This window comes from Poecilia reticulata, chromosome 2, assembly GCF_904066995.2.
Source record: "Poecilia reticulata chromosome 2, P_reticulata-male-v2, whole genome shotgun sequence".
Lineage (NCBI taxonomy): Eukaryota > Metazoa > Chordata > Actinopteri > Cyprinodontiformes > Poeciliidae > Poecilia > Poecilia reticulata.
In genome coordinates, this window is record NC_088831.1 from 24904528 (window position 1) to 24928904 (window position 24377).

General features: G+C 38.1%; 1 protein-coding gene across 16 annotated transcripts in view; it reads right to left on the minus strand.

Moving 5' to 3' along the window:
* The window catches only part of mycbp2 (MYC binding protein 2), a 65863-nt gene extending 41710 nt beyond the window's left edge, over positions 1–24153 (minus strand). For 12 of the 16 annotated variants that reach the window (XM_081601408.1, XM_081601406.1, XM_081601403.1 and 9 more), the window contains exons 1-18: positions 23459–24153; positions 20275–20350; positions 12190–12405; positions 9946–10099; positions 9638–9834; positions 8587–8829; positions 8350–8421; positions 7340–7436; positions 7167–7240; positions 5232–5370; positions 4974–5050; positions 4047–4251; positions 3797–3961; positions 3533–3691; positions 3205–3409; positions 2953–3098; positions 782–892; positions 344–448 (exon numbers count right to left, since the gene is read on the minus strand). In XM_081601408.1, coding sequence (XP_081457534.1) covers positions 344–448; positions 782–892; positions 2953–3098; positions 3205–3409; positions 3533–3691; positions 3797–3961; positions 4047–4251; positions 4974–5050; positions 5232–5370; positions 7167–7240; positions 7340–7436; positions 8350–8421; positions 8587–8829; positions 9638–9834; positions 9946–10099; positions 12190–12405; positions 20275–20350; positions 23459–23736 — 2719 coding nt within the window. In that variant the 5' untranslated portion in view covers positions 23737–24153. The remainder of the gene's footprint in view (positions 1–343; positions 449–781; positions 893–2952; positions 3099–3204; positions 3410–3532; positions 3692–3796; positions 3962–4046; positions 4252–4973; positions 5051–5231; positions 5371–7166; positions 7241–7339; positions 7437–8349; positions 8422–8586; positions 8830–9637; positions 9835–9945; positions 10100–12189; positions 12406–20274; positions 20351–23458) is intronic. The other 4 variants (XM_081601410.1, XM_081601366.1, XM_081601390.1 and 1 more) reach the window with 3 other exon arrangements.
* Positions 24154–24377: the final 224 nt, after the last annotated feature.

Genomic DNA, 24377 nt, shown 5'->3' on the forward strand with positions numbered 1-24377 from the left:
CAGCATCAAGGATATCCTTGATGGTTCATAATAATGTGAAACTGATTTAGAAATGGTTTACACATAGAGTTGCTTTAATGAAGCATATTAGTATCAGGGACAATAATAATAAAAAGAAAAAAACGCTAATCAGCAAATCCCCAATAATAAACCTTTTCTGTAAAGAAGTCTTTAACTAGCTCTACTGAGTTTATAGTCCTCCATGCCAGCAGGTGTTTATCCTGGTGCAGACTTTAAAGAGTCCTTCCTTCAGAGAGTGAAAGGAGGTGGACGGGACAGCCAGATTGGGAGATGGGTCAAAGGGGCGTCTCCGCACCCGCTGAATTAGTGAAGACCATAGTACCTTTGTGCTTGTCCCGTTTATGCCTGAGTGCCTGAAGGGGTCTTATTCTGGCTAGGGCCTGCTCACGCTGGTTCATAAAAATGGGACCAGGAAAAACAAGGGGGCCTGGGGGAGAAAAAAACTTTCACATGCATGCACAATGCTCACAAATGGGATAGAAATACATGGCAATACTACATCACAACAATACAGACACGGAGAAATATGTGACAAGGAAGAGGGAAGTCACCAAGGCACACAAAACCCAAGCTCTTGCCTCACATCTGTAAACAATCCAAAACGTAAACAAAAAAAAAAGGATAGACCTACTGTCTGTCATTCCACATTTTTATAATCCATCCCAGCAGCCAGGTATCCTGAATATCCCCAACCAAAACTCTGAAGCATTGAAACATTATTTCCAAACCGCATTCTTCTCCAAAATCTTTTGGCCCATACCTCTTCCCTCCTCCAACCTATGCCGGCGGTTGATTCTCTGACGCTTCTCCTCCTGGCGGATCTGAAGGTGCTCCTCGATGTTAACTCCTGGAGGGGGAGGGACAGGCACAGCTGAAAACATAAAAGGCCCCGGGGTAAAGGGCGCCCCAAATGGGATGAAGGCAGAGGTGGGAGGATGAGGCAGAGCAGAGCAGAACAAGACAAACATCAATGAGCGAAGGAGGGATTTGATGGAGAAAGCAAGTGACTGTGCAAAACAAGCATTTTAACAAAGAGTGAACACTGACAAGTTTATGAAATACAGCTTTCAGACAACTGCAAAGAAGAACGTAATATTGGCAGCGTGTCGTGTACTAATGGCCTTAAACAACGGCTCGTGTATCTTGAACTTTTTCACATTACGACTAACAAACTAAACAGTTACATCTTTGGGAGTTTATGACTCAAACACAAACTAGTACATGATTGTGAAGTGGAAGAATTGATTTTCTACTTAAAAAGAAACTAAAAAAATATATAACTTAGATCTGTCATTGACCCTCTTGAGCCAATACTTTGTAGAACTGACACTCACTGCAATTACAGCTGCGAGTCTTTTGAGTTAAGTTTGAACCAGCTCAGCACATCTGGCTCTGGCTGTATGTCTTCCAAACTCAAACTGATTTTTTTTTTTTAGCTTAATCTACACAATACTTTTCCAATCTAGAAAATTATTTATCATTTTCATTCCACTTCCCAATTGTGCACTACTTTTTGATTCAAGTCGTAAAATCCCAACAAAATACAGCAAAGTTTGTCACTGCAATGTGATAAAAAGTTAAGTTCAATGTTTGAAGATGCTTTTGCAAGGTACTGTGTGTGAAGGCAAGCGTTCATGAAGACCTCAGAAACCACTCACACTCTGACGTACAGCACTATGCAAAAGGCTTGGGTCATTTGTTTAAATTTTGTTTTAAAGCAGCCAGACCGAAGAAAACCTCTAAAGTGCATTTCAGCCAAAGTCTCAAATCTTTCTTTTCTTTTCATTTCTGATTAGTTCTTTGTACCCGAAAGAAAGCAGCACTGAGCAGAGTCTGCACACAATGGAAATAGTGCACAAGCAGCAGATCAACAGAACCGGACCTTAAAACACATCACATCTACAACAAATGATCAGCATCTGAAGCTGATATCCGTAGGAAAATGTAAGAAAGAATAACAAAGGCTGGACTGAAATTGGGAGGTAGAGCAAGTTTTCTTATTGTCCGTTTTTCTTTAGGAATGTCATGATGTGTCGCACTTTGTTTTAATTAATTAATTTTTTTTTTTTTTTTTTACAAATTTAACAAAAGAAATTACAGGCCTGAAAAACACTGGTAAGAGTGCAGCTTTAAACAAATTCATTATACAAGCAATGAGTCAAAGTTTTTGTATATTGTTCTAATTTAGACAGAAATTTTTTTTCCTAATCAATTTTATAGACATTATTACACCAATAAACAATTGACTCATAAATGTGCTTAAGATTGTAACATGCATATGATTTGGCTTTATGTGAGACACAAACAAGAGGAGTGATGAGTTTGCTGCAAACCATTTATGCACAAAGAAAAAAAAAAAAAAAAGAAAATTAAATGTGAAAATGCAAAAAATAGCATAAAATATATTTTAAGTTTTATTACAATAAAAAGCTTAGTTAAAATATTTAGGGACTGATTGCTTAAATAAATTAAAGTTACTTTTTATAAATACAGCAAATCCAAATGAGATTTTCCCATTTGTGCATTTTCCTTTGCAAAACATCAAGATAAACTCAACCCTCCCAAAAACAGACTTGTACAAGCACATAAATTAAGTTGTATTATATAAGACAATTGAACAGAGATCTTTTTAATATATTAATTTGTATTGTTTGTATTACATTCAGATTTCTCTCTAAAAAAAAACAACTTTCATTTTACTTTTGTAGAGCTGTAGCAAAACGTTTGAGTCGTATGTGATCATATGGCATGAATGTCAGGATAATTTTCAACAATTTAAAAAAAAAATGTGTTTTTTTTTACTAGATTGCATTCGACCTCTAATAATGACACAAAGTGGAAGGTACTTGCAAACATCCATGCTTATACTTTGTCTGTTTGCATGCTTAATTAAAATGAGGCTAAAGTGATAAGACACGAGTGGTGAAATACCTAGCAGCAGATCCAGTGGAATCATCTCCTTCACAGCATCAAAGATCCCCCGCTGCCGGGCCTCCTGACCATCCAGCTCCCTGGCGCAGGCCTTACAGCAACCACACGCTGAGCAGCCAGACTCTCCAGACCCGCAACCACAGATACTAGCCCAGAGACAACACAAACAGATAAAAGATAATTTGTTACATTATAATTAATAACTTTAAACGCACTGCGCATAAACGCGTTCTTATTCCATCGCCGGCTTACCCTCCTGGTACTCTGTCTGGTCGCCCACTGCTGACACAACTGGCACCGTACCCGGTGCAGTCTCCACACACGGTGCAAACCATGCACTGGTCCAGCTTCCACTTGTGCATGCCCGGCTGACACATCATGCTCTTCTCTTCCTTGTCCTCCAGCTCATCCTCCAAGTCCTCATCCATGGCCGTGGCCATACTCTCAACGCCAAATGCTGCAATAAACACGAGCACCACCAGAACGATAAATTAGTCTGAGGACATCGCAGTGCTAATGTACGTCTATTAGAATCGTGGGTCTGTATTTTACTGATTTAATCTGCCGTCGATCTGCTCACCTTTCCCTGCCTGGCTCATGGCTCCAGTGTCTCTGCCACACTGGCCCTTGTTATTGACCCCAAATGTCCACACTTCTCCGTTCTTAGTGAGAACACACGTATGAGCCTTCCCCATGGCAACCTGAGTTACAAAATGGCCTTTAAGGTCCGTCACTTGGCCTGTGGAGAGACATGAAACGATTATGACAAAACAAAAGAAACCCTGTTCAAGCGAGTGTCAAACTTGCTCTTAAAAGAAAAGCTGAAATACTCCTATCGACTTACAGGTGCTGTCACTGTAAATAGCGTCCTTGCCAAACATATAAAGCTCTCCGTCCTTTGTCACGATGCTGCTGCTGCCATTGTTGCAAGCAGTATACACGGCTGTCTTTGTCTCCAGTTTTATCATCTTCTTGGGCTTGTACGGCTTGGGCTGCCTGCGGCTTTTAGCTGCAACGGGAAATGAGACGTCTGCTTTAATCAACACCCAATGTTACTCTGTGAATGCTTGAATGTAGTTGGGAATATATCCTACTGGATTCCCCGTCCTCTCCCTTGCTGGCAGAGCCGGTGAAGAAAACGCTCCCGTCTTCCGCCACTAGAAGGGCGTGGGAGCCGTCATGGCCGACCGAGAACTGAATGATCTTCGGAGACTTTGTGATGGGCAGCTCCACCCATTTACCGGCTGATGGGCCACCCTGCTTAATACCCAGGCTCTGGTATTTTCCTGTGTAGTAGATCTGAGAAAAGAACATGTTGGCAGATTGTTGGAGAACTGCTGGCTATGCTTGTTTAATATAGTTAAAATTAAGTTTTTAATTTTAATGTCAAAGAGAATTTTCTCACACACTATGGTAGAGTTTCAACCTCAACAACAACAAAAGAAAATCAAGAATAAAATAAAGGATAAAATGCTTTGAAATCAGGCACATAAAATGTGCAGCATGTTGCTAACATGAGCTGCTATCTGCCAAAGAGGCACACTGCACCACACCTAGACTCAACGTAGAGCCAACCACACCCTGCAACACACCCTAAACCACCTACATAGTAAGCGTTCTCATCAAGATGAGACACTTTTCAAAATATGTAAATTATTTACTTCAACTTAGTGCTGACTGAATGTGCTCCAAAGAAAATGAGTTATCGTACACATGATGCAGTTTCAGCAGTAGGATCTTCAATCTTTCTAAAAACATCCTACTAGTTTTAATTAGAAAAAAGAGCCTCTGAAAAAATCAATTCCTACTAATTCGGTTAATACAGCTTCTACGCGCCAAGTATATGTTATTTAGAAAATTATTAATGGTATCTGTAAAGTGGGGGAAAAGTGCACTGAAACAACTTGCATAAACTTTTTAGAGGCAGAGAGTTTGGCTTACCCTTATCAAGATAAAAGCTTAGCTGTTGACGCTGCGCTAACTTTCATTACTCTTAAATGTTCAGACACCCGACTGCTCACCTTTCCAGAGGCAGTTTTCATCAGAGCAAACTCCCTGCCAGCTCCAAGCAATGCTGCCTCTTCATCAAAGCCAGTGCCTGAGAGAAAAACAGATGACTGAAAAAAAAGGAACATCCTGCAGGACAGAATCAATTAAAAAAAATAATAAATAAATAAAATTTTCCAGCCTATCACACACCCCTACAACAACTAAGTACTTGTTGCAGCTGTAAAGCCCCATATGACACTCAGCAGCCAGACTCATTTTGTATCACTTACTGATGATGTGTAGATCCTTTTCAAGGTCGAAGAGAGAGATGCCACAGGCGTGCAGGCATTTCCTCGCCAGCTTCAGCTGCAGCTCCTGCTGCAGAGCCGGGTCTGAACTCATGGTGTAGATCCGCACAACAAAACCGTCCTGCAGGAGCAAGGGCATCACAGGGAGGGGAAACGTTGACTTCACAACACAAAACTGTTACTGTTTGGCATCTAAGGCATATTAAACACAAACACTGTCACTGAATGTTGTTTACCCAGTTGCAACCATTTAAACAATCAGTAAGTTCAGTTTGACGCAAACGGCATCTTGCAGGCACAAAAAAAAAAAAAATTCTGATGAATCACATCTGGATTTATCTGAAATGAGCAAGTTCTGTCACATATTTCTTGTGCTCCTTAAAGTGAATAGTTTTTTGGTTGTTTTTTTTTTAGATAGAATAAAGAGGACAGAATACAAATGCATGCCACACTTTCCTGATTTTTGTTTTGCAACAGATCTTGAAAAGATCTTTTCACTTCAGAGCTGCAGGCAACTTTGTGTTGGTCACAAAATATCCCAAAGAAATACATGGAGGTCTGTGGTTGTAACATGCCAAAATGTGGACAGATTCGAGGAATTAGAACATGTTGCTATTAGCTGCAGAAAATCTGGGTCAACATACTGAACTTCTCGTTTAGATAAATATATGCACAGTCTTTTTAATTAAAATTATTTGCAAGAGATCAAAGCACCTTGACTTTAGTCCTACTTGACTCAGCTCTATGCCTGTAAAATGATACATCTGCCAGAGTGAGGCAATAAAAAAAATGTAGATAAAAACAACTATTTACAAAGCAGAAAACAAGAATCGACTTCAAGTGAACAGAAACTATAACTCAGCATGGCAATGATCACAGTCATGTATTGGACATTCATCCGATCAATTAACTGCAAGTGGTCTGTGCAGCTTTTGCACTGACGAATGCAGACAAACTCCTCCCCTCCAAACAGTACTCCATCCATACAATTAGCTGGGAAGAAGGCTTCTTCTTACAGTGGATGTATGGATTTCACGTATTACCCTGCCCCCACTCCCATTACAAAGTGCTTTCGCTGGAGAGGTTAAGCTCTCTGGAGAGTGCACGCATGTGGGGCCGCAGCTGCCACGCCCACACACATCTAGATGAAGGGATACAATGAGAGGCCTCTCTGTGGCACAGCTGATGATCAACCGAGGATTTCAGGGAGAGAAACATGTGCTACACAGAGAGAATAAAGAGAGGCAACTAACCTCAGTTTGACTAAGAAAAATACTATTTGAAGTCCATTTATATTAATTTATTATCTAAGGATATTCTCAGCCCAAAAGTGATTCAATTTTTATAGCCACCTTAAGTTTAACTGGTGCAATCTAGTAAGGGGTTGGTAGTGGCATCAAAGTATACCAAGATTTTGTTTTCTTCTTTTAAAAAAATATTTCAAATTTGAAACAGATAAAAATTCCATCATAATGTTTAAACCTCTTTTAATGAGGCACCAGAGAAAGTGCCAAAAAAAACAGAGTCGGCTAATTTAGTGCCGCCCCTTCCTCACTAGATGCTGCGCACTGCCAGTCAGCTGTCTAAAAGAACTCTCCAACACCCTCCCTGGAAGATAACGAAGACAAAGTTAGACGTTTAGAGACGTTTCCAGGGATTATTTGACTCATTTAAACCCCAGACTTGAACATCTGAGAATAAGGAAAATTGAATGACTTTACTTTTCAAAGCAAGTTATCAGCTTTCTCTACTTGGTGTGCTGCTTGAGTTTTCTTTCCAGGATTACTTATAAAAAGTTAGGGACTCTTATAGCTTTAAGCCTTCACATCTTTCTTCTGAAAGATGTGAAAAGCCAGAAATATTTTTGCTATTATATTAGATACAATGTAAGAAGAACAAAAGCCTATGAAAACTTACATCTTTGCAGGCTGCTATTTGGTTAATGTACTCTCCATCTGTGAATATGATGTTTTGTCCATCTGAATGTTGACCTGCAGCAAGAGACAAGGTGAATATAGTGTTGCTTAAGTTAATGTTGGCCTAATTTAACAGCACATTGATGAAAGCATGTCAATGTGTTTCCTTTGTACCTGGCATGGTGACCACACCCTCATGTTCCAGGGTCTCAGGGTTGATCTTGATAGCCGACATACTGTGGTTACTTGTGTCCCGATACAATAAGTACCCCTGAGGACACAACACAGACACTATTACTGATCTCAAATTACAGCCGACTCTTCTTGACAGGGCAGTCACAACACATGGAATTAGGATTTTAAGTGTCATTTTAAGTATTTAAGATCTTCTTAAAAACAGATTGCTTGATATTTGTTATTATTAAACAATATTCAACAATATTGAGGGACACCGGTTGGTTCCCTCAATATTGTCAAACTAGAGAAGAAAAATAATAAATACATTTTTAAAAAAATCACATTAACTTTACAAGAGCTGTCTGAATGCCATAAACTGAATGGGTGGACTGCTTTCCTAAAAAAGCCAAACTGAAACAGAAAGAATTGCTGAACTTTAAGTGGAAGCCGTAAAAATAGAAGCATTATTCCAAAAGTAGGTTATACAAAAAAATAAAATAAATTTACAATTTTGAAATCATAATGAATTCCTCAAAAAACAATCAACAGCTTGAAATTAGCCAACAATAGTTCAAGTGATAAAAGTGGCACCAGCATTAGAAAAAAAGCAACCGCCAGCTAACATGCTAAAATCATTATATTAGCAGCTGAATTTAGCGACCGCTAGCCAATATGCAAATAGAAAGTACTTTGCAGTATTGCCTATTATGCTAATGTTAGCTTAAAAGAAAATATGCCGATACTATAAAAATAGAAAAATATCCCAGTGGACTTTTTTGCTTTAAGTAAGAGAAGGTAATTGGCTTTAAAACAGTTAAATGTGTTTGATTTAAAATCTTCTCCATAGAGATTTCTTTTAAAAAAATGAATAGAAAATGTAAAAAACAAACAAAAAAAACATAAATTTTAAGCCATGACTTGAAAGATTTGAACAACTTGATATTTGAAACTTCACAGCAAAATGTATCATATGAAATGTTTTTCGAAGAGGCTGCTGCACTACTTACCTGAGCAAAGCCAAGCCATGACCTTTTCTCCTTTCGATTCCTGATTCGAGACGTGGAGTTGTAGACGTGTCCCTGTGGGGAATTGCGCTTCGGTGAGTTGACAACCTCCACTAATGCTTTGTTGAATGCAATTTTTTCTAAGTTGCTGAAGTTACATGTCGTGAGTTTCTCCTAGTCTCTTGTCTTGTGTTTCAAACAACTAGTCAAAAGCAAAATGCATGTTGAAGAGTCACATACCCTGACAGTACCACTATATCCAGATCCAGCTTTGTAGAGTCCATCCTTGCAGAGCAAATACAGGAAGGAACCATCAGTCTGCAGAAGACAGCGCTCGTCTTCGTCAATGGACACTTCCTTTAGGACCCATTTGTTCATCAGTGCAGCACGTTTGATGCCATTTCCAAACCAGTCCTGGATTTGGATTTTTCCCACCAGGACAGCCTGGACACTTCGCTGTAGTGCATTCAATATTGTGGGGACCTGGTTTGATTGAACAAGATAAGCAGGTAGACCTCTGATTAGAAAAAAGTGGGACTTCCTGATATTTACATTTGCAACAGATCTGAGTCAAACTCTTGTAATGTTTCATAAACTGCAGTTTTCTGTATGTTTACATTTCTGTCCAAAAGCATTTTCACACAACCTGACACCATTACCATTAAAGCGACTACAAATGTCACTGATCTCACAGATGTTTACCCACGCACAACCAAGCAGCACACTTTCTGCCACTCCGCCTGACATTGTGATGATTCACAATCCAGGCAATACGTAAAATATAAGCGCATTTATTAGCATAGTGAGGAATAAAATTTGTGAGAGGTCCGGTGAATCCTTGATCAAGTGTAGAGTTCTTTCTACATACAACTGAAGCTTTTTTTGTTTGTTTTTCTTTCTTTTAGGCCAAAACAAAACAAGAGAAAGAGGATGCAGAAGCTGAAAGGCAGACGCAAAAAGAAGATTAGCTAACCGACAGAGGAATTCAAGCAGAGTAACAAGATTAAAAAGGAGAATCAGAGCAGCTTGACATTTTGCAAAACTCAATTTGAGCTGTCCAGACGTGGCCCTGAGCATCTGTGCACAGAGCAAATGGACAAAGGCAGCTAAAGTTATGCTATCCAGAACAGACTGGAAAAAAAAGAAAACTTTATGCTCCACACAACTTTTATTCATGTTTTTCATTCCTATTTGGGACCAGGTGTCTTCTTATGAAATATGCTCTGAGATACCTTCTGCAGGTAGATAATTACTATTGGAGTCTGTTGAAGTAAGTTTAGTGGTTAATCACCTGTATAGTCTGACAGGCATGGCTGCCATTATTTGTGAGAATGGCAGAAACAGCCTGCAGGATTTTGCCCGTATCTCCCCAAGCCACCACAAGGCTGAAAAGGCATGCACAGGACAGAGCGGTGATGTCCTGTCCAGTTGGGTCATTGGGCCCTGTGCTCCGGACCGTGGTCTCCAACAGCAGCTGGAAAAGAGACTCTAAAAACAACAAACAAACAAAAAAAATGTGGAGGATTTAGATATTTGGAAAATAGAATAGAATAATAAGTAATTACCATTATAGAAAGGCAAGTGCAAATAGAAGTTTACCTAACACATCAGGAGGCTCCGTCTGAAAACCCTCTGGCTGTTGCCCCTGCAGCATGTCCAACAAAGCCTGCAGGCTGCGCAGGCACAGTAATGGGTGAGAGAACCGAGTTTCTTTAATCAGCTCAAAAACCCCACACAGGCCGATGCCGATGATCTGCAGACGAGAAAGGAAGCAGGTTTGTGTAAACAGTCAGTGAGGAAAGATATTGGACATTTTGCTAACACAAAATGTTTTTCTTTCTACATATTTTAATGCAAAGAGTAGATTAACCAAGGATTGGAGTCCTGCTCTGCTCAATCTCCTATAGTATGCATAGTTACTTGGGTCAGTTTAAATATCCAATTAGTACATTGGGTAGAATGTCAGCTGCAATTGGATGTCTACATATGTGGAAGAGTTTGGCCCAGAAACAGATGTACTTTCCCATCTTTTTTAACAAGGTTTGTTAGACAATCAAATAACGCTGCAATGCCACTGAAGAAACTCTTCTCCCCTTACTTAAAAGTAAGCTTTATTGCATAAAAGATGCAATACAAGTCCAAGAAAAAAAATCTAAATGGACAGATTCAATGATAACATCAGATTTTAAAAACATGTCAAGAATTGTTTTCTCAACACATTCATGTTGTTAACATTGCTAACACATATTTGCAGCATCTATCTTGTCATCAACACAATGGAATTAAAACTCAATCCTAAAAAGCGTTGTATCATCAAAGAGTTTGGCTCAGAGATTATGTAAGCATGAAGACTTGCATCTCTTTATCATAATCCATAATGAAAGAATCTACATTGCTGTGGAATATTTACATGGTAAACAATGCTTCAGTAGCAGTTTTTTTTTATTATACAGTGGGTCAGATTCAGGAGAAGTAGAGTGGCCTCCATCCTGGGGTGAGAAGGGTTTGGCTCTAATTTTCCAGTCAACAAGTGTTTTTGGACCTTGTTGACTGGTCTCATCTTTGCTCTTTGTAGATGAAGTTCTGTAAGCATCTTCAGTGTGCAGTGACTCACTTCAGAAAGAGCTGAAGTGAGTCACTAAAGAAAGAGATTATTGGGGTTTCCATCTCTGATGCAGTTATTCACTCAAGACGCAATCTTATTCAAGCAAAAAAGAGTGAATGAAAGATGACTACAGAAAAAAGGAACAAACAAAAACCTTTTAATGGGTACCGCACAATGGGAGATAATTATCATTTAGCTTTTTAAGGGCACATTCAGGAGTGGCTGTATTAAAAAAATGTTAGTCCAGTTCTGCATTTGTGAATCCAAGCCTGCACCCATGTTTAAGTTCAAAATGCATGTATGTAAAAATAACACACCAACAAAGAGACATGTTAAGAATCAGGACCCTGTAATTTACACATGCTAGATTTTTGGTAACTACAACTAGAGCCACAATAAGCATGAACAAGACTGCCTGTTTCTTTATCAACAGCACCTACAAACCATCAGGGACTGGGGATATAAAGTGAGTGAAATGCAGAAAATGTTAAAATAAATTTAAAAAGTCTGATACTATATTGTTTTCAAAGATTAAAACATCAAGTTATATTTAATCAAATTTCCATGAATGGAAAACATCTTTTTACATTTTTTTCCTCTGTTGTCAGTGCACGACACCTGTCAAGCACCAAGCCTATTCCCCCCCGACCAATGAATAATTGGCAGATAATTGTGTAGACAGTTTGCTTAAGAAGCAATGTTTACCACCTTATTGGCCCTGAAATAGCTGTAAACAAACATTAAAGACCCTTAGTCTCCAAACAGCTGATCTATTCCTGAGTTCTGATAACGGCATGAAAACAAAAACAAGATCACCTCTAGCCATGTTGTTTCACATAAGGAAATATTCCATCTTGCTACAGTAAATGGCTGTGGCTAGGTAATTACCCGGGCACAAGGGTCATAATTTAATTACGCCACTGCCATAGCAACATGTCAAAAGTCCACAGGTTGACTCTGTTCTAAACCAAGGGGAAAAGTTGTACCCCAAACAATTCTTCTTTGATCAGGGCTTTCAGTGCTTAAAGGTATTCCTGGTAATATCAACAAAATTACAAAGTTTACAGGTAAAAAAAAAAAAAAGAAAAAAAAAGGATGAATTTGAACAATTAGAGCCATCAAAAGCTCATCAAAACTACTATTGTCTCTACCAAGACACAAAGCAATGACACCACTACAAAAATGTCACAAAACAAACAAAAAAAACAACAAAAAACAACCTCCTTCTTGGTTCATACCTTTGGCAGCTTTACCGCCGGCTCACGGTACTCTTCCTCCTCCTCGCTGTCCGAGTCGCCACTCTGCACCGAGGTCCTGGAGGCCAGAGCTAGGGAGGCCTCCTTCTGCTGCCAGTCCAGAACACAGTGTCGCACATTGCAGTAGACATTAAACGCAGAGGGGTTACTGTGTAGTTTGATGTCTGGCACGAAAAGAGCTCCATCTAGACTCTCGGCCTGTGGAAGTAAAAAAAAAAAACACAAACAAACAACAAAGATCTATAAATATTTTACTTGGTCACTATGTTCTCAATTAGTGCATTCACAAGTACATAAACACTGAAAGGAAACAAAAAAAACAAACAAAAAAAACATTTCCACAATGTCGATTAAATAGAAATCCCAACTTTTCTTCTCGTTTCTTCATTGCTGAAAGAAGCGATGAATTCCTCCTCCAACCAAACATATTGGTAACACTTTATTAGATGAGGTGTGCATAAGACTGACATGACACCGTCAAAAACATGAAGGAGTCTTAATGAATGTCCATGACTCATCATGAAGTGTCATTTGGTACAAAATGACACTTAATGCAAAGTTGCTCTAAAAGTTGCATTGAAAGTCCATTAAAAGTGCCAACTTTGCAGCATTTACAAAATAACGACACTTTAATGCAAATTTGACACTTCTAACTTTCAATGCAACTTTTAGAACAACTTTGCATTATAAGTGTCATTATTTACCAAATGACACTTCATGACAACAGTCAGAGATTCATAAAGATTCTTCAGGTTCATGACAGATGTCATGTCGTGTCAGTCTTATGCACACAGATTTTTCAACTTGCATCTAGAAAATAGACATGTAAGAAATCCTACATCTAAGGCCAATTTTATATATGATTTCTCACTAGAAAACATCTGTATGTCTAAAACGTATGTCGACCAAACGGGCTTCAAATTATTTACACAAAGCCATCACTATGTAACCGTCTACTCAGAACAGACAGAAAAAATCTATATGAACATAATGTGCAAGGCCTGTCAGCATCTGTTGAACAGACGTTACCAGATACTCTGCATGATAAACTAGGATTCCTAGATAGAGTTTTTATTTCTAGCAAACCTAACCACCATGTTGTAAGCAACCGGAAATATCCTCCAATGGTCTGTGGCTGAAGTATTTAATGTTGCAGGGCCGACACCTATCTAAAATGTGGAACGAGTTTCAGTAATGTGGTACTCTACACAAAAATTTGCACATCTACTAAATAGTTTTTTTTTTTAATTAGCAAGCATATAACCTCACAAAAATGCACATTTGAGAAAAATCCAGGATATAGCTGGAATAAATTTATTCATTTTGTAAGAATCTATCATAACTGAAATAACTGTTTAAAGATGGGAAAAATATGATCAAATTTACCATTTAAATATCTCACAACCAATTAACTGTACCAATTAAAGTTAAACAACTCGAAGTGTAACAGGCAAAGTTGAGTGAGGACCCATGTTTGTCTCGTCACCGCAAACAGTAATGAGGGTGAACTTTAAAAAAAAAAAATAATAATAATAATAAAATAAAAAAGGTTAATAAAAGGCTAATTTAAGGCTTTGTGTAAATATTTGCCAAGGGTGCCAATAATTTGCTGATGGCCCGGAACATAGATGTCTTACTATCAGAAAGGATCACACAGGTCCAATGAAATCACAGTGAACAGCTCATTTTTTATGCTCTTTTGCAAACAGTAAAGTATGATAGGCTACAGAATTTGGCATTGTGACATATATTGTTCATTGAGCAACAGATTGGGTGTGAGTCACCGCAGCGTGTGGCCACAGTCTTTTTGTTTGGCAACAGAGGTGTCATCTCAGAAAAGGCTAAAGGGACAGGAGGGAATATAGTTCCATAATTTAACAAAATGAAACATGTTAGATCATTTTGCCTGTTAACGTGAGTGTCGTCAGCAGTAGCTTCTTACTACCAGTGAACAGTGTTGCAGAAATAAACATTTGGCCAATGCTACAACTTATTTTCTTAAAATGAGAAAAATAAAAGATTTGGAAATCAGCTACAGAAGAAATTAATAGGTGGTGTAAAATTTAGGCTGGATACAGATTTTTTCCAGAAAAATGTAAAGAAATAGTGAAATAGGTCACCGGGTTTAACTGATTTATTAAGTTTGCTTTAATGCTGAAAAAAAATCTGTCTAATGCATTTCCTTAAAGCCAATTTTGACCATAGAGCAACTAATGCAAACAATTCGAAAGCTGCCTTCTGCCATTTTACACTCCATTGTTGAAGGCTACACAATATCTAGGTGTTGCCTAAAAACTGACCCTTAATTTATATACACAGTACTCAGAAAAATATTGAATACATTATTAGCAATATTCAGTGCTGATTATTGCCTCATTGAATAAAGAAATAAAAAATAGAACCTGTCTGACAACATGAAGTATGCCAAAAGATCTTTAAAAAAAAAAAATAATAATAATAATTCATAAGAAAAAGTCATTGAGATCCATCAGACTTGAAAAGCATCTACAAATTCTTTCTAAGATTTTGTGTTTTCAACAAACAGTGAGAGCCACTACACACAAAATAAGACTGAAAAGCTCATCCTTCCTACGGGTCCTTCCTACCAAAATTACTCCAGGACGCCATTAGTCCAGATGGTTGCACCACTGGAAGCACCGCAGGCCTCAACTGTCTCAGTCAAGGTCAGAGGTGATGATTTAAAAATAAAGAGGACATGGGGCAAAAATGGCATCCATGGGACCTTGAGGTTAAAACTCCTACTCACCAAAAAAGAACAGAAAGTGATACTTCACATTTGGCACAAAGGCATCATAATGATCCAAAACTTTGTTGTGGAATTTTTAAAAGTGTGAGTCAAGCAACAAAATTACATCTGGAAAGTAAAAGGAAGAAGATGGGGAAGAGGGAAAAAAAACATGGTGGTATTAGTGTGACAATGTTGAACTTCTTTGCCGGTTCAGGACCTAGACAAGTTGTCATAATTGACTGAACCAGAAAGTCTGGTTTCAGCCAAAAATACAAGTGGTTCTGGAGTGGTCTAGTCAAAGTCGGGTCTTTAAACAGATTAAATGGGTCATTTGTGCTTCAAAACCCATACGGTGTAGCCTAATGAAAACAAATCTGCAAAGAAGACTTGACCCAAATCCCAACACAGAGATGAATTGCTTTGAATTTTGACTTCCCAAAAAACACTTAACATATTTAAATAGCATATATGTTTCATATAGATGACAGGAGTTGATGATTCAGCAAATATTTTCTGAAATGGATAGCAAGCAGCTCAACGTAACCACTCTCCTCCATTACTGAGCTTTTACAATACAAGGAGTTGTTTTTTTTTTCTTTAATTGATTTTACTCTTAATATAAATGAGGAGGGCAGCCCAGCTGGGAAACTTTGGATTAAAATAACTATTCAGATTAAAGGTTTTCTATAATCATGATCAGACAAACTGCAGTTGACTGAGAAACTCGATAAACAATTTAACTAATTGCTGACTGCTTTCCCAGTTCCACCAAGAGAAGTATTTTAAACCACAGTCCTGAGACGAGCTCTAAAGAACTGCATCGATCCACCCAGGATCTCTCGCACTGCTGTGATGCTGGCATCGTGATGGCAGGAGGTGAGGTCATCTATTGAGGGGAGGAAAGGGTCATTTATTATCAACTACAACCTGCGAGGAGGAGAACGCTGGCTCCACACTCCCCAAACAGTCCCGTCAGCTGATCTTTTGCCACGGTAGTAGCATAACCTTTGTGACTCAGGCCGTACAGCGTTCATGTAACAGAATTAAAGCGTGGAGATATTCAGAGCCAGCAAACTAAATCCTGTCAAACTTGTGCAGCAGAGAAAATAAAGTTGAATTATTTAATTATCTTCCACCTGTAAAAGGAGTGTTTCAAAGCGTTAGACCCAGATGCTCCATGGTGTTGGGCAGATCTGCCAGTTTTATAAAGTTCACAGGAGCAGCACCGGTTAGCGAGAACTATTAACTGTTATCAAATATGCCAACGAACAGCCAATCCATTCTATCTGAAAGCACACAAGAAGATGAAGATCCCATTATGCAATATGCAAATCCAACCGGCACACTCATGGGTTTCTTCTCACTTTGCTAAAGTACAACGCATGACTCCAGCAAGCTGCTCAGAGGGTTTCTGTGTGCTCCACACTGCTGATCTGAAGTTAACATTAAAAAGTTTTACAAAGCCACTGCCAGACATCCAACGGCACTTTGTCAAGGAAGTATCTTAGACTAATAGAAAATTAAAACAGAGGGGATGAAAGCCAGCATGGTAAGCTGAAATCAAATTATATAACAGGCTATTTCATGAGTAAACATGTGAAATCAAATCTGTAGTTGCTGTATTGGTTCATGCCAAAAACATGACCATTAAGATTAAAATATTACATTATACCAATAAAAAGAAACATTTTTAAGAAAGAAAAATGGGCTTAATGAAAAGCATGTTTAGTACCAGATTAAAGGTCATTTTCAAAAAGTACTTTTAATCTCATAAACGAGCCTCATCAGAACGCATATTGTAATTTATTGCATATGACTGCATACTGCAAATTCTTCATAGTTGCGTCATCACTGCAATCACAATATCAGATGATTATTTAAGTACGACGCATTCAGGCATTTTACAGTAGCGATGTGATTGGAGACGCTTATTGTTTAAGGCAGCATCAAAATGCTGGAGAGAGTAAAGTGTTTCTGCAGAAACACAAAGCATTTATACTTTCGACAAATGTGACTTATTTAGCGCAAATCATGTCATTATTGCACTGACACCACCGCACGTTGAATGGCTTGCTAATCATCAATATGATTAACTTGCATTTTTCTGACTCATTTCTGTCTTTGCCATTACACATTGTCCAACACGCTTAATATCTCAGCCACTAACAACATACATAAGGTGTGGCCATATCTTTTCTGATAGCATCCTTGCACTCCTTTGCAAAAGCAATACTGGACTCGCCAATGCTGAAATGACAACTACAACTAGATCAATATCGCACTTGTAAAACCTTCGCTGTGTTTGTGGAAGCCTAAGTCCTTCTTGGTTTCCTCCGAAATATTGTTAAAATCTTATGTTCTTTTTAAACATCGCGTATTGTCTCTCCTCTCGTGCTCAATGCATCTTTACATCACCATTACAATACAATTCATTGAGAAAATCCTAATAAAAAGCAATTCAATAATACCTTATGTTAACATAAACCATGCCAGTTTTTAACCTTTGAGCTCAAGTCTGTGCTTCTCAAGTAGTGTTGCACTTACTAGCTTCACTCTAAAAAAAAAAAAAAAAAAAAAGAGTCATTTTCATAATGTTCAATATTGCTTCTAAGCTTGCTGAACCATTTCATGGAAAGACCTTTCTGCTTACAGCGCTGAAAAGGAGATTGCTTCTCCTTTCCAAGGATCTGCTCTATGTCTAACTGGCTGAAAGCTAAATCTCTTTAAATATTAAGAGCCACAAGTTATAAAAGAAATTAACTGTAATCTTTGACATCAAATGAAGATCACATCAACACATCTAAAATATCTGTGCACACGAGTAGAGAGACATCGTATCCATGCCACAAACACACTAATTATGGCTTTATATAAATAAACCACATAATAATCTCAAGTATCGGAGCAGAGTCCTTATTAGGAACCGGAGATAAGGACTCTAAATGTCATCACGATGCTTTGCAGTATTTACTGATGACAATAAAAACAATGATATAAAGTATTTAAAAATTCATCAGTGGAGCTACCACTGCATTATGTTAGACAATCACAAACACAGATGCCGCTCTTAAGATATAATACACTTGTTAGCAAATCGTTTACTTCAGCACACCGGCAGTTACATTTACTGCAACAGTGGAGGAAGAAATAGTTGAAAAACTAACTAAAACAATCCCAACCACACTGTGCCATTCTTCCAGACATTAGGAGTTTATCCTGTTTGCAATCAAACCACTTTTAAAACAATCATATCCCCCCATAGTGTTGTGATAAATCTCAATTCAGGCTTAAATCAAGACTTTTTTTTTTTGCTGTTTTATAATATGGCAACAATTAGACTTCTAAGAGCGTTTTACTCTCTACTGAAAAATCATAAAGTCTACTGTCTTCTGCAGTTCCTTGTCTGTGTGATGTCGCCTGCTCTGACCTGTGCTCGGACATCCTTAGGCAAGCTGTCTAAAAGTACTAAAGCAGAACAGATGGCAGCAGAAACACCAGTCATTTAAATCGTACAACGTTCAAATCAAAAGTGCAAAGCTTACAACGCAGGAGAAACTTTTTTGTATGTTTTGTCCATACGCAATGACTTGGTACTGCATTGATTTATGCTACATATATGTGAATCATCAATGAGAAACAGAAAAACAAAGCAGACATGCCAATGTTAGCATGGCATTTTAGCAAACTGCTCTGCATGAAGAGTTGCATGAGTTTGTAAACTGCAGCCATATGTAGAGATACAAATGATAAAGTTATGCTAATATATAGTAGCACACTAAATTATTTCATGTCATGATGGAGTGGTATTTTGTAGATGTCCTGTTGAAATTCCAGACGCAAAAATTTTTTTAAAAAATCTATAGCAAATGGGTACATCCATGGTATTCATTTTATTTCCTTAGCATCATAATTACTCTGATCTGCATCTAAGAAAGAAATTCTCATCAGGACATTCCTAGCAAAAAAAGCTCAAATATTTTTAAAGCTCAATATCAATGATCACTTAGCATAAAAGCTTGGACTTTCAGGAAATATATACAAGAAGGAAGCCACCAGAAAAGGGATGCAAAACATTTCTATTATTACATTTCCAAGACACTTAAGAAAACTAGAAGTTTTCTGGTGATGATGACTTCAAGCAAGAAATGCATGATGAGGAAATTGCTTAGCGTACCATATCATACATATTACTATTGCAATTATACACAATTGCGATACAATTTTAACAAAAACAAATAACACATCTGCCTACAAACAAGATGTTACATAATGCTCTTCATAGAAATGACAAGCGTGCATGTTTTGTTTTTTTTCCGTTTTGTTCTTTGCCCTACTTTCATGTTTCAATGCAGCAGCAGAAGAGGAGCTGAAGAGAATTCAAACCACTCTACTGTCTGACTACTCCAGCGTCAGAGGCATGACAGAGCAAGAGTGAGCGTGACAAGTACAAATACGACATGACTGCCCAGTGTCCATGTAACAGCAACCCACAGTTCTTATGCCTCCCTGATATCCAGCCTCATTTCTCTGCGTGTAGAGATTGTCACTTAACTTTAAGAAGAAATCATCTAAAAGGAGGATTTTTACTTGAAGAAAACTTGAAACATTTCAGACAGATTCTTTTTTTTGTAGAACAGAGGCATGACATATTTTCCACATCTCCTTGGAAACCTACTCTCTTAAAGAAACAGTGGAAAGGAATAAATATAACTTTCAGTATAATTAAACTCCTTATGAGTTTGAAGTAATTTGGGATCAAAACAACACAACGGCATCCTTTTTATCCAGACCTGGATCCTCCTTCGGATGAAGGAGATGGAGGCAGGAAACTGTTGCTGTGGAGATGTGGAACACATTAGGTCGCTTGGCAACAGCCCATCATGCACAACTCTGAGCCACTCCCAGAGTGCTCCACATTAAACCTCCCCAACTTCATGTTTGGAGGGGCTATACTGCACCTGACTGAGCTCAAAACCAATAAAAAAAGATTATCCTGACAAAACAAACAAACAAACAAAAAAAAAACCACAGATCTGCAGGAAAAATCTGACCTCGTCTTTAATCACAGCATCAGTTCAAACACTTCAGCAGAGGATTTATGGTGATTTTTATCAAGAAACATTGTGTGACATCTGTAGATTATGTCATCTTCAACTACCTAGGAGGCTTAACAAGTGAGAAAAACAGTGGTGCTTTGAGCAAAAAAAAAAAAAAAACCCAGAAAGCAGATATAAAATAGAAAAAAATGGATTTTCTAAATCAAGCGTAGTATTTAAAAAAAAAAAAAAAGCAAAACAGAACACCTTGGCATCCCTTACCTTTGTTCTTGATTTGACTTTTGACTTGACTTTTTGTCGCCTTTTCAGTTTCTTCTTACTCAAGGCCTTCTTCCCCCTGGAAGTTCACAGAAACAAGGCGGATAATGTAAAGCATTTGTTTAAACTTTCTAAAACATTTTTAACTAAAAAGACATTTAGTACTCAAACCACAAAGGAACTGGAGATCCATATAATCCAAACGCGAGTGCTAATGCATGCTCTCCCTTGCAGTACTTGTGTCTTTCAGATTTTCACGGCACTTAAAAGGCTCACTTAGGCGAAAAGTACTCCATTTTTTTTCTTTCAGGGTTGAAAGATTATTTCAGTTCCGAGTTCTCTGCGTTAGCAACGGTGCAAAAGTTGCAGGCAAGATGAGACAAATTAAACCTGATGGCATGTACAGCATCGCTCTAGAAAAGGAGTCCGAGACCATACTTAACAGGGAGCAGAAAAGGACAGTGCAGTGGGAGAACAACATCTGCTGTGTTGCACATTTACACAGATTCAAGCCTTTCTATTTACGCTGTGGAGCTTTAGCGCTGTTAAAAAATGTATTTATTTTTTTAAAAACACGAGAGTACTCTTTAGTGCGACTACTGCTTTTTTTTGTCTCAACTGCATTTTCATGCATGCTCAAGAAGCACAGATTCTGGGGGGGTGCTTTGACTTCTTGAGCTGTCTGAATGTCCATGTCTGAATAATCATTTTTCAGTTCTTTTTATAAGTTTTGTAGGTTTTTTTGGAGATTGGAAGAGAAATTAGGTTGTTTTAAGAATGTTCTCCTAAAAACTATTCTTCAAACTGGTCAGGTCTTTGTCCTAAAATATATTCTTTATGACTATTTTATCAATGGTAGTTGCTGCAGTAGAACGTAAGGAGTTTAAGCGTTTTGGTTTTTGGCAACAGCCCTCATAACTTCTGCTAAAGTATAACTTTAGCAGAAGGTATGACGAGGTTTTAAAAACAAATGACTCCAAAACCGCCAGACTTTATCAAAATAATGGTCATGCAGTTGATGGGTCTTTTAGCAACATCTCCCACCTCTTCCTGCATAACTGCTGGTCAGTTGGCTAAAAAGAAAGATGCTATGCCTCCCCACTGACTACAAACAGAACAGTCTAGAGGCTTTGAAATACATTTGCCAGTAAATTTCGCAGAAAATCTTTACTCATCATTGTTCAGCCGATTGTGGTTCTGTGGGTAGAGTAGTCGTTTTGAAATTTTAAGGTTGTTGGTTTAATTTCTAGCTTCCCGCTGTGGCGTGCAGATGTGCGCCTGAGCACCGCAAGTTGCGATCGGGTGAATGTAAAGCGCTTTCAGTGATCAGAATCACTAGAAAAGCACCAAATATATACAGTCGTTAAAAGGTATTACTTAGTCGTACGTCTAGATATTAGGATTAAAATAAAAATAAAAGACACATTTCACATTGTTATAAAAGTAATAATAAACATGCTACATATTTCAAGGTTCATAATAAAATTAATTTATTCATTTTTCATTTAAATATTTGTTTAAATGCTGTCGTAACTCAAAATTATTTGAACATGAAAACCTCACCAGCGCTTGTTTAGCACATGCCTTTCTTTAATTTAACTGTCATATTCAATAAATTTGAACAAAATAAATGTCAATGTGTCTGAGTCGTCAAAGATTAAAAGTATCTTTTGAAAACAAAAATTAGTTAGGCAATAAAAATGCTTTTCATTTCTGTTTTTGAAAATGGCTTCCTTTATTGGTGCAATCTAATATTCTCATTTTAAATGTCATGTTTTCATTAGTTTGAAGCAGAAAATCATCATGATTAAGAAAAAAAAAATACATGTGTTTGACTAATCAAACACCTGTATTCACTTGATGATGGAGTTACTGTAATGGGTTTTTCAATAATTCTCCAATTTATTGAAAGGGTTTGTACAGATACAAGAAGATGAGAAAAAAAAGACAAAGATCTGCCTTATTCCACATGTTAAAACAAAACCATAATTTTGGCTTCAATTACAATCCATTAGTCACCCCTGCGCTCTGAATAACTGACATCATCCATTAAAAATCTCTCTCTGGCCTTCCATTAAAACCAATACTGAAGTAATATCAGACACCCACTAATATAAATAACACTAGACAGGATGACATGTTCATTTATAGATGTTCTTGCACCATCTTATGAGCATATCAATTAGTTATAATAAATAAATATAAATTTAACAATCATTTCTGGCGATTTTTTTTTTTTAATTTATCAGACTTTGTGGTAAAAAAAAAATTAGAGAGTAATTATTTGGTTTCTGAGCAATCACCAGATCCTGTCAAACTAAACAACCTGACTAGAATGACGTAAGTGTATTATGACAGAAAACCAGATGAGTTCATTTTGCTGCCAACACGTTTTCATCTGAACATGTCTCAAATTGCCATTTGGGTTTAGATGTGATGTGTGTATATATTCATAGTGTTTATTATTATCATCACCCTCTTTTCTGTAGAACTGACATGTTTAGATAACATAGAAAAGGGCTTATGCCAAACGTTTGTTAGCTGGCTAACAGTGACGCTGTTGGGCCTAAAAGCATGTACACGGCAACACTAAACGACTAAATTGACCAACGCATGTTGTCAAGCAAAACTGGAAAGATTTAGAACATGCTTAATAAAAGAAAAACGTCAAAGATTAGGGATGAGTTTGTTTACGTGCAGCAGGGTGTCACCCTCTGTCCAAAACAAACTGGCAATCTGCTGTAATGACAGCTAGCTAGCTAGCTAGTGTGAGTGAAAACTGCTTAAATTCCATATGCATTAGGACCTAACACTTGTGTTTAATAATTTATTCAGTTTTGAATCACCGCTTAATTAAAGTCACATTGTCCGGAACACCCGGAATAAAAAGCACCCACAGAAAGGTGAAGCAACGTAATGTTAGCTGGGGTTGTACCCCTAAGCTAAGGAAGTCACACAAATTTACCAAATAACAAGATGACTCCGCAAGGAGATATTTGAATACGCAGCATGCTTGTTTTACTATTAAATACAGAACATTAATACAAGTCAGACTAATATATATTTGGTTTAAAATATTCGACTTAGCACCGCGACGAAAGGGTTAAGGTTAGCTTACAGCCGTTAGCCCTGTTAGCCCTTCAACTGACAGAGCAGCTTCATGTATCATTTTCTGTTGACCACTTACCTTCCCTGATTTATCCCCTGCTCTTTATCATTGATGGCGGTGGTATAAATCCGTCTGTATCTTTCCGCAAGGGCTCGTCCTGAGAGCAAAAGCTGGTACCGAGTCCGACAATCCGACTGGGCTCCGAGAGTCGGGCAAGAACCCATTCCCGAACCGATGGTGGTGAGATCGGCTCCCACTCCAGAAATTACCCTGACACCCAGCCCCATGGACGGCGATAAAGAGGGCAAAATTCCCCCTCCACCGGCGGCGGCCGCTGCCGCAGCAGCACACATCATCGTTTAGCAGAACAATGCATATATCACACAGTCAAGTAATATCCAGCCATAAGATGCAATCCTCTCAACGTCAAACCCGCCACATGTCACATCATATGTCCGCTCCGAGCTGCAAAAAAAGCCGCAATTAGCATCCACTGTTCTCGGTTATTCTCAGACGCAGAGTAGGAGCCTTTCTGACGGCGCTGCTACGGGGTTCCGATGCGCAGTGTCAACACGTCGTTCTCCTCCCGAAGGCAGACCTCCTCAAGCCACGAGAAGCAAATGTAGCAGAATAGAAGAAACGAAAGTCGTCATGAATAAAACTGCTGTGTTTCGGTTTCATTCGTTCCTTGAATATTTCTTGACCCCGAAGAGGCAGCACCCTCAGCAGGGCTGCCATCTTAGCTCCATCATCCCGCCCCTCCCAGACTCAGTCCTGCGTCGATAGCATGCTGGGATATTTTCATATGACAAAACTGAGCTGTGCTTTTATTGATTTGCCTAACAAATTACCGCTCTGTGTAAATAATTCTTTTTTTTTTTTTTTTTTTTTTTTACAGGGGCCTGTAAATTATATCACAACTGAAAAGTAAACTTTTTGCCATTATGTTCAAATTGTGCAACTCACTTTGATTATGCTTAAAACCAAAATTCAGTTT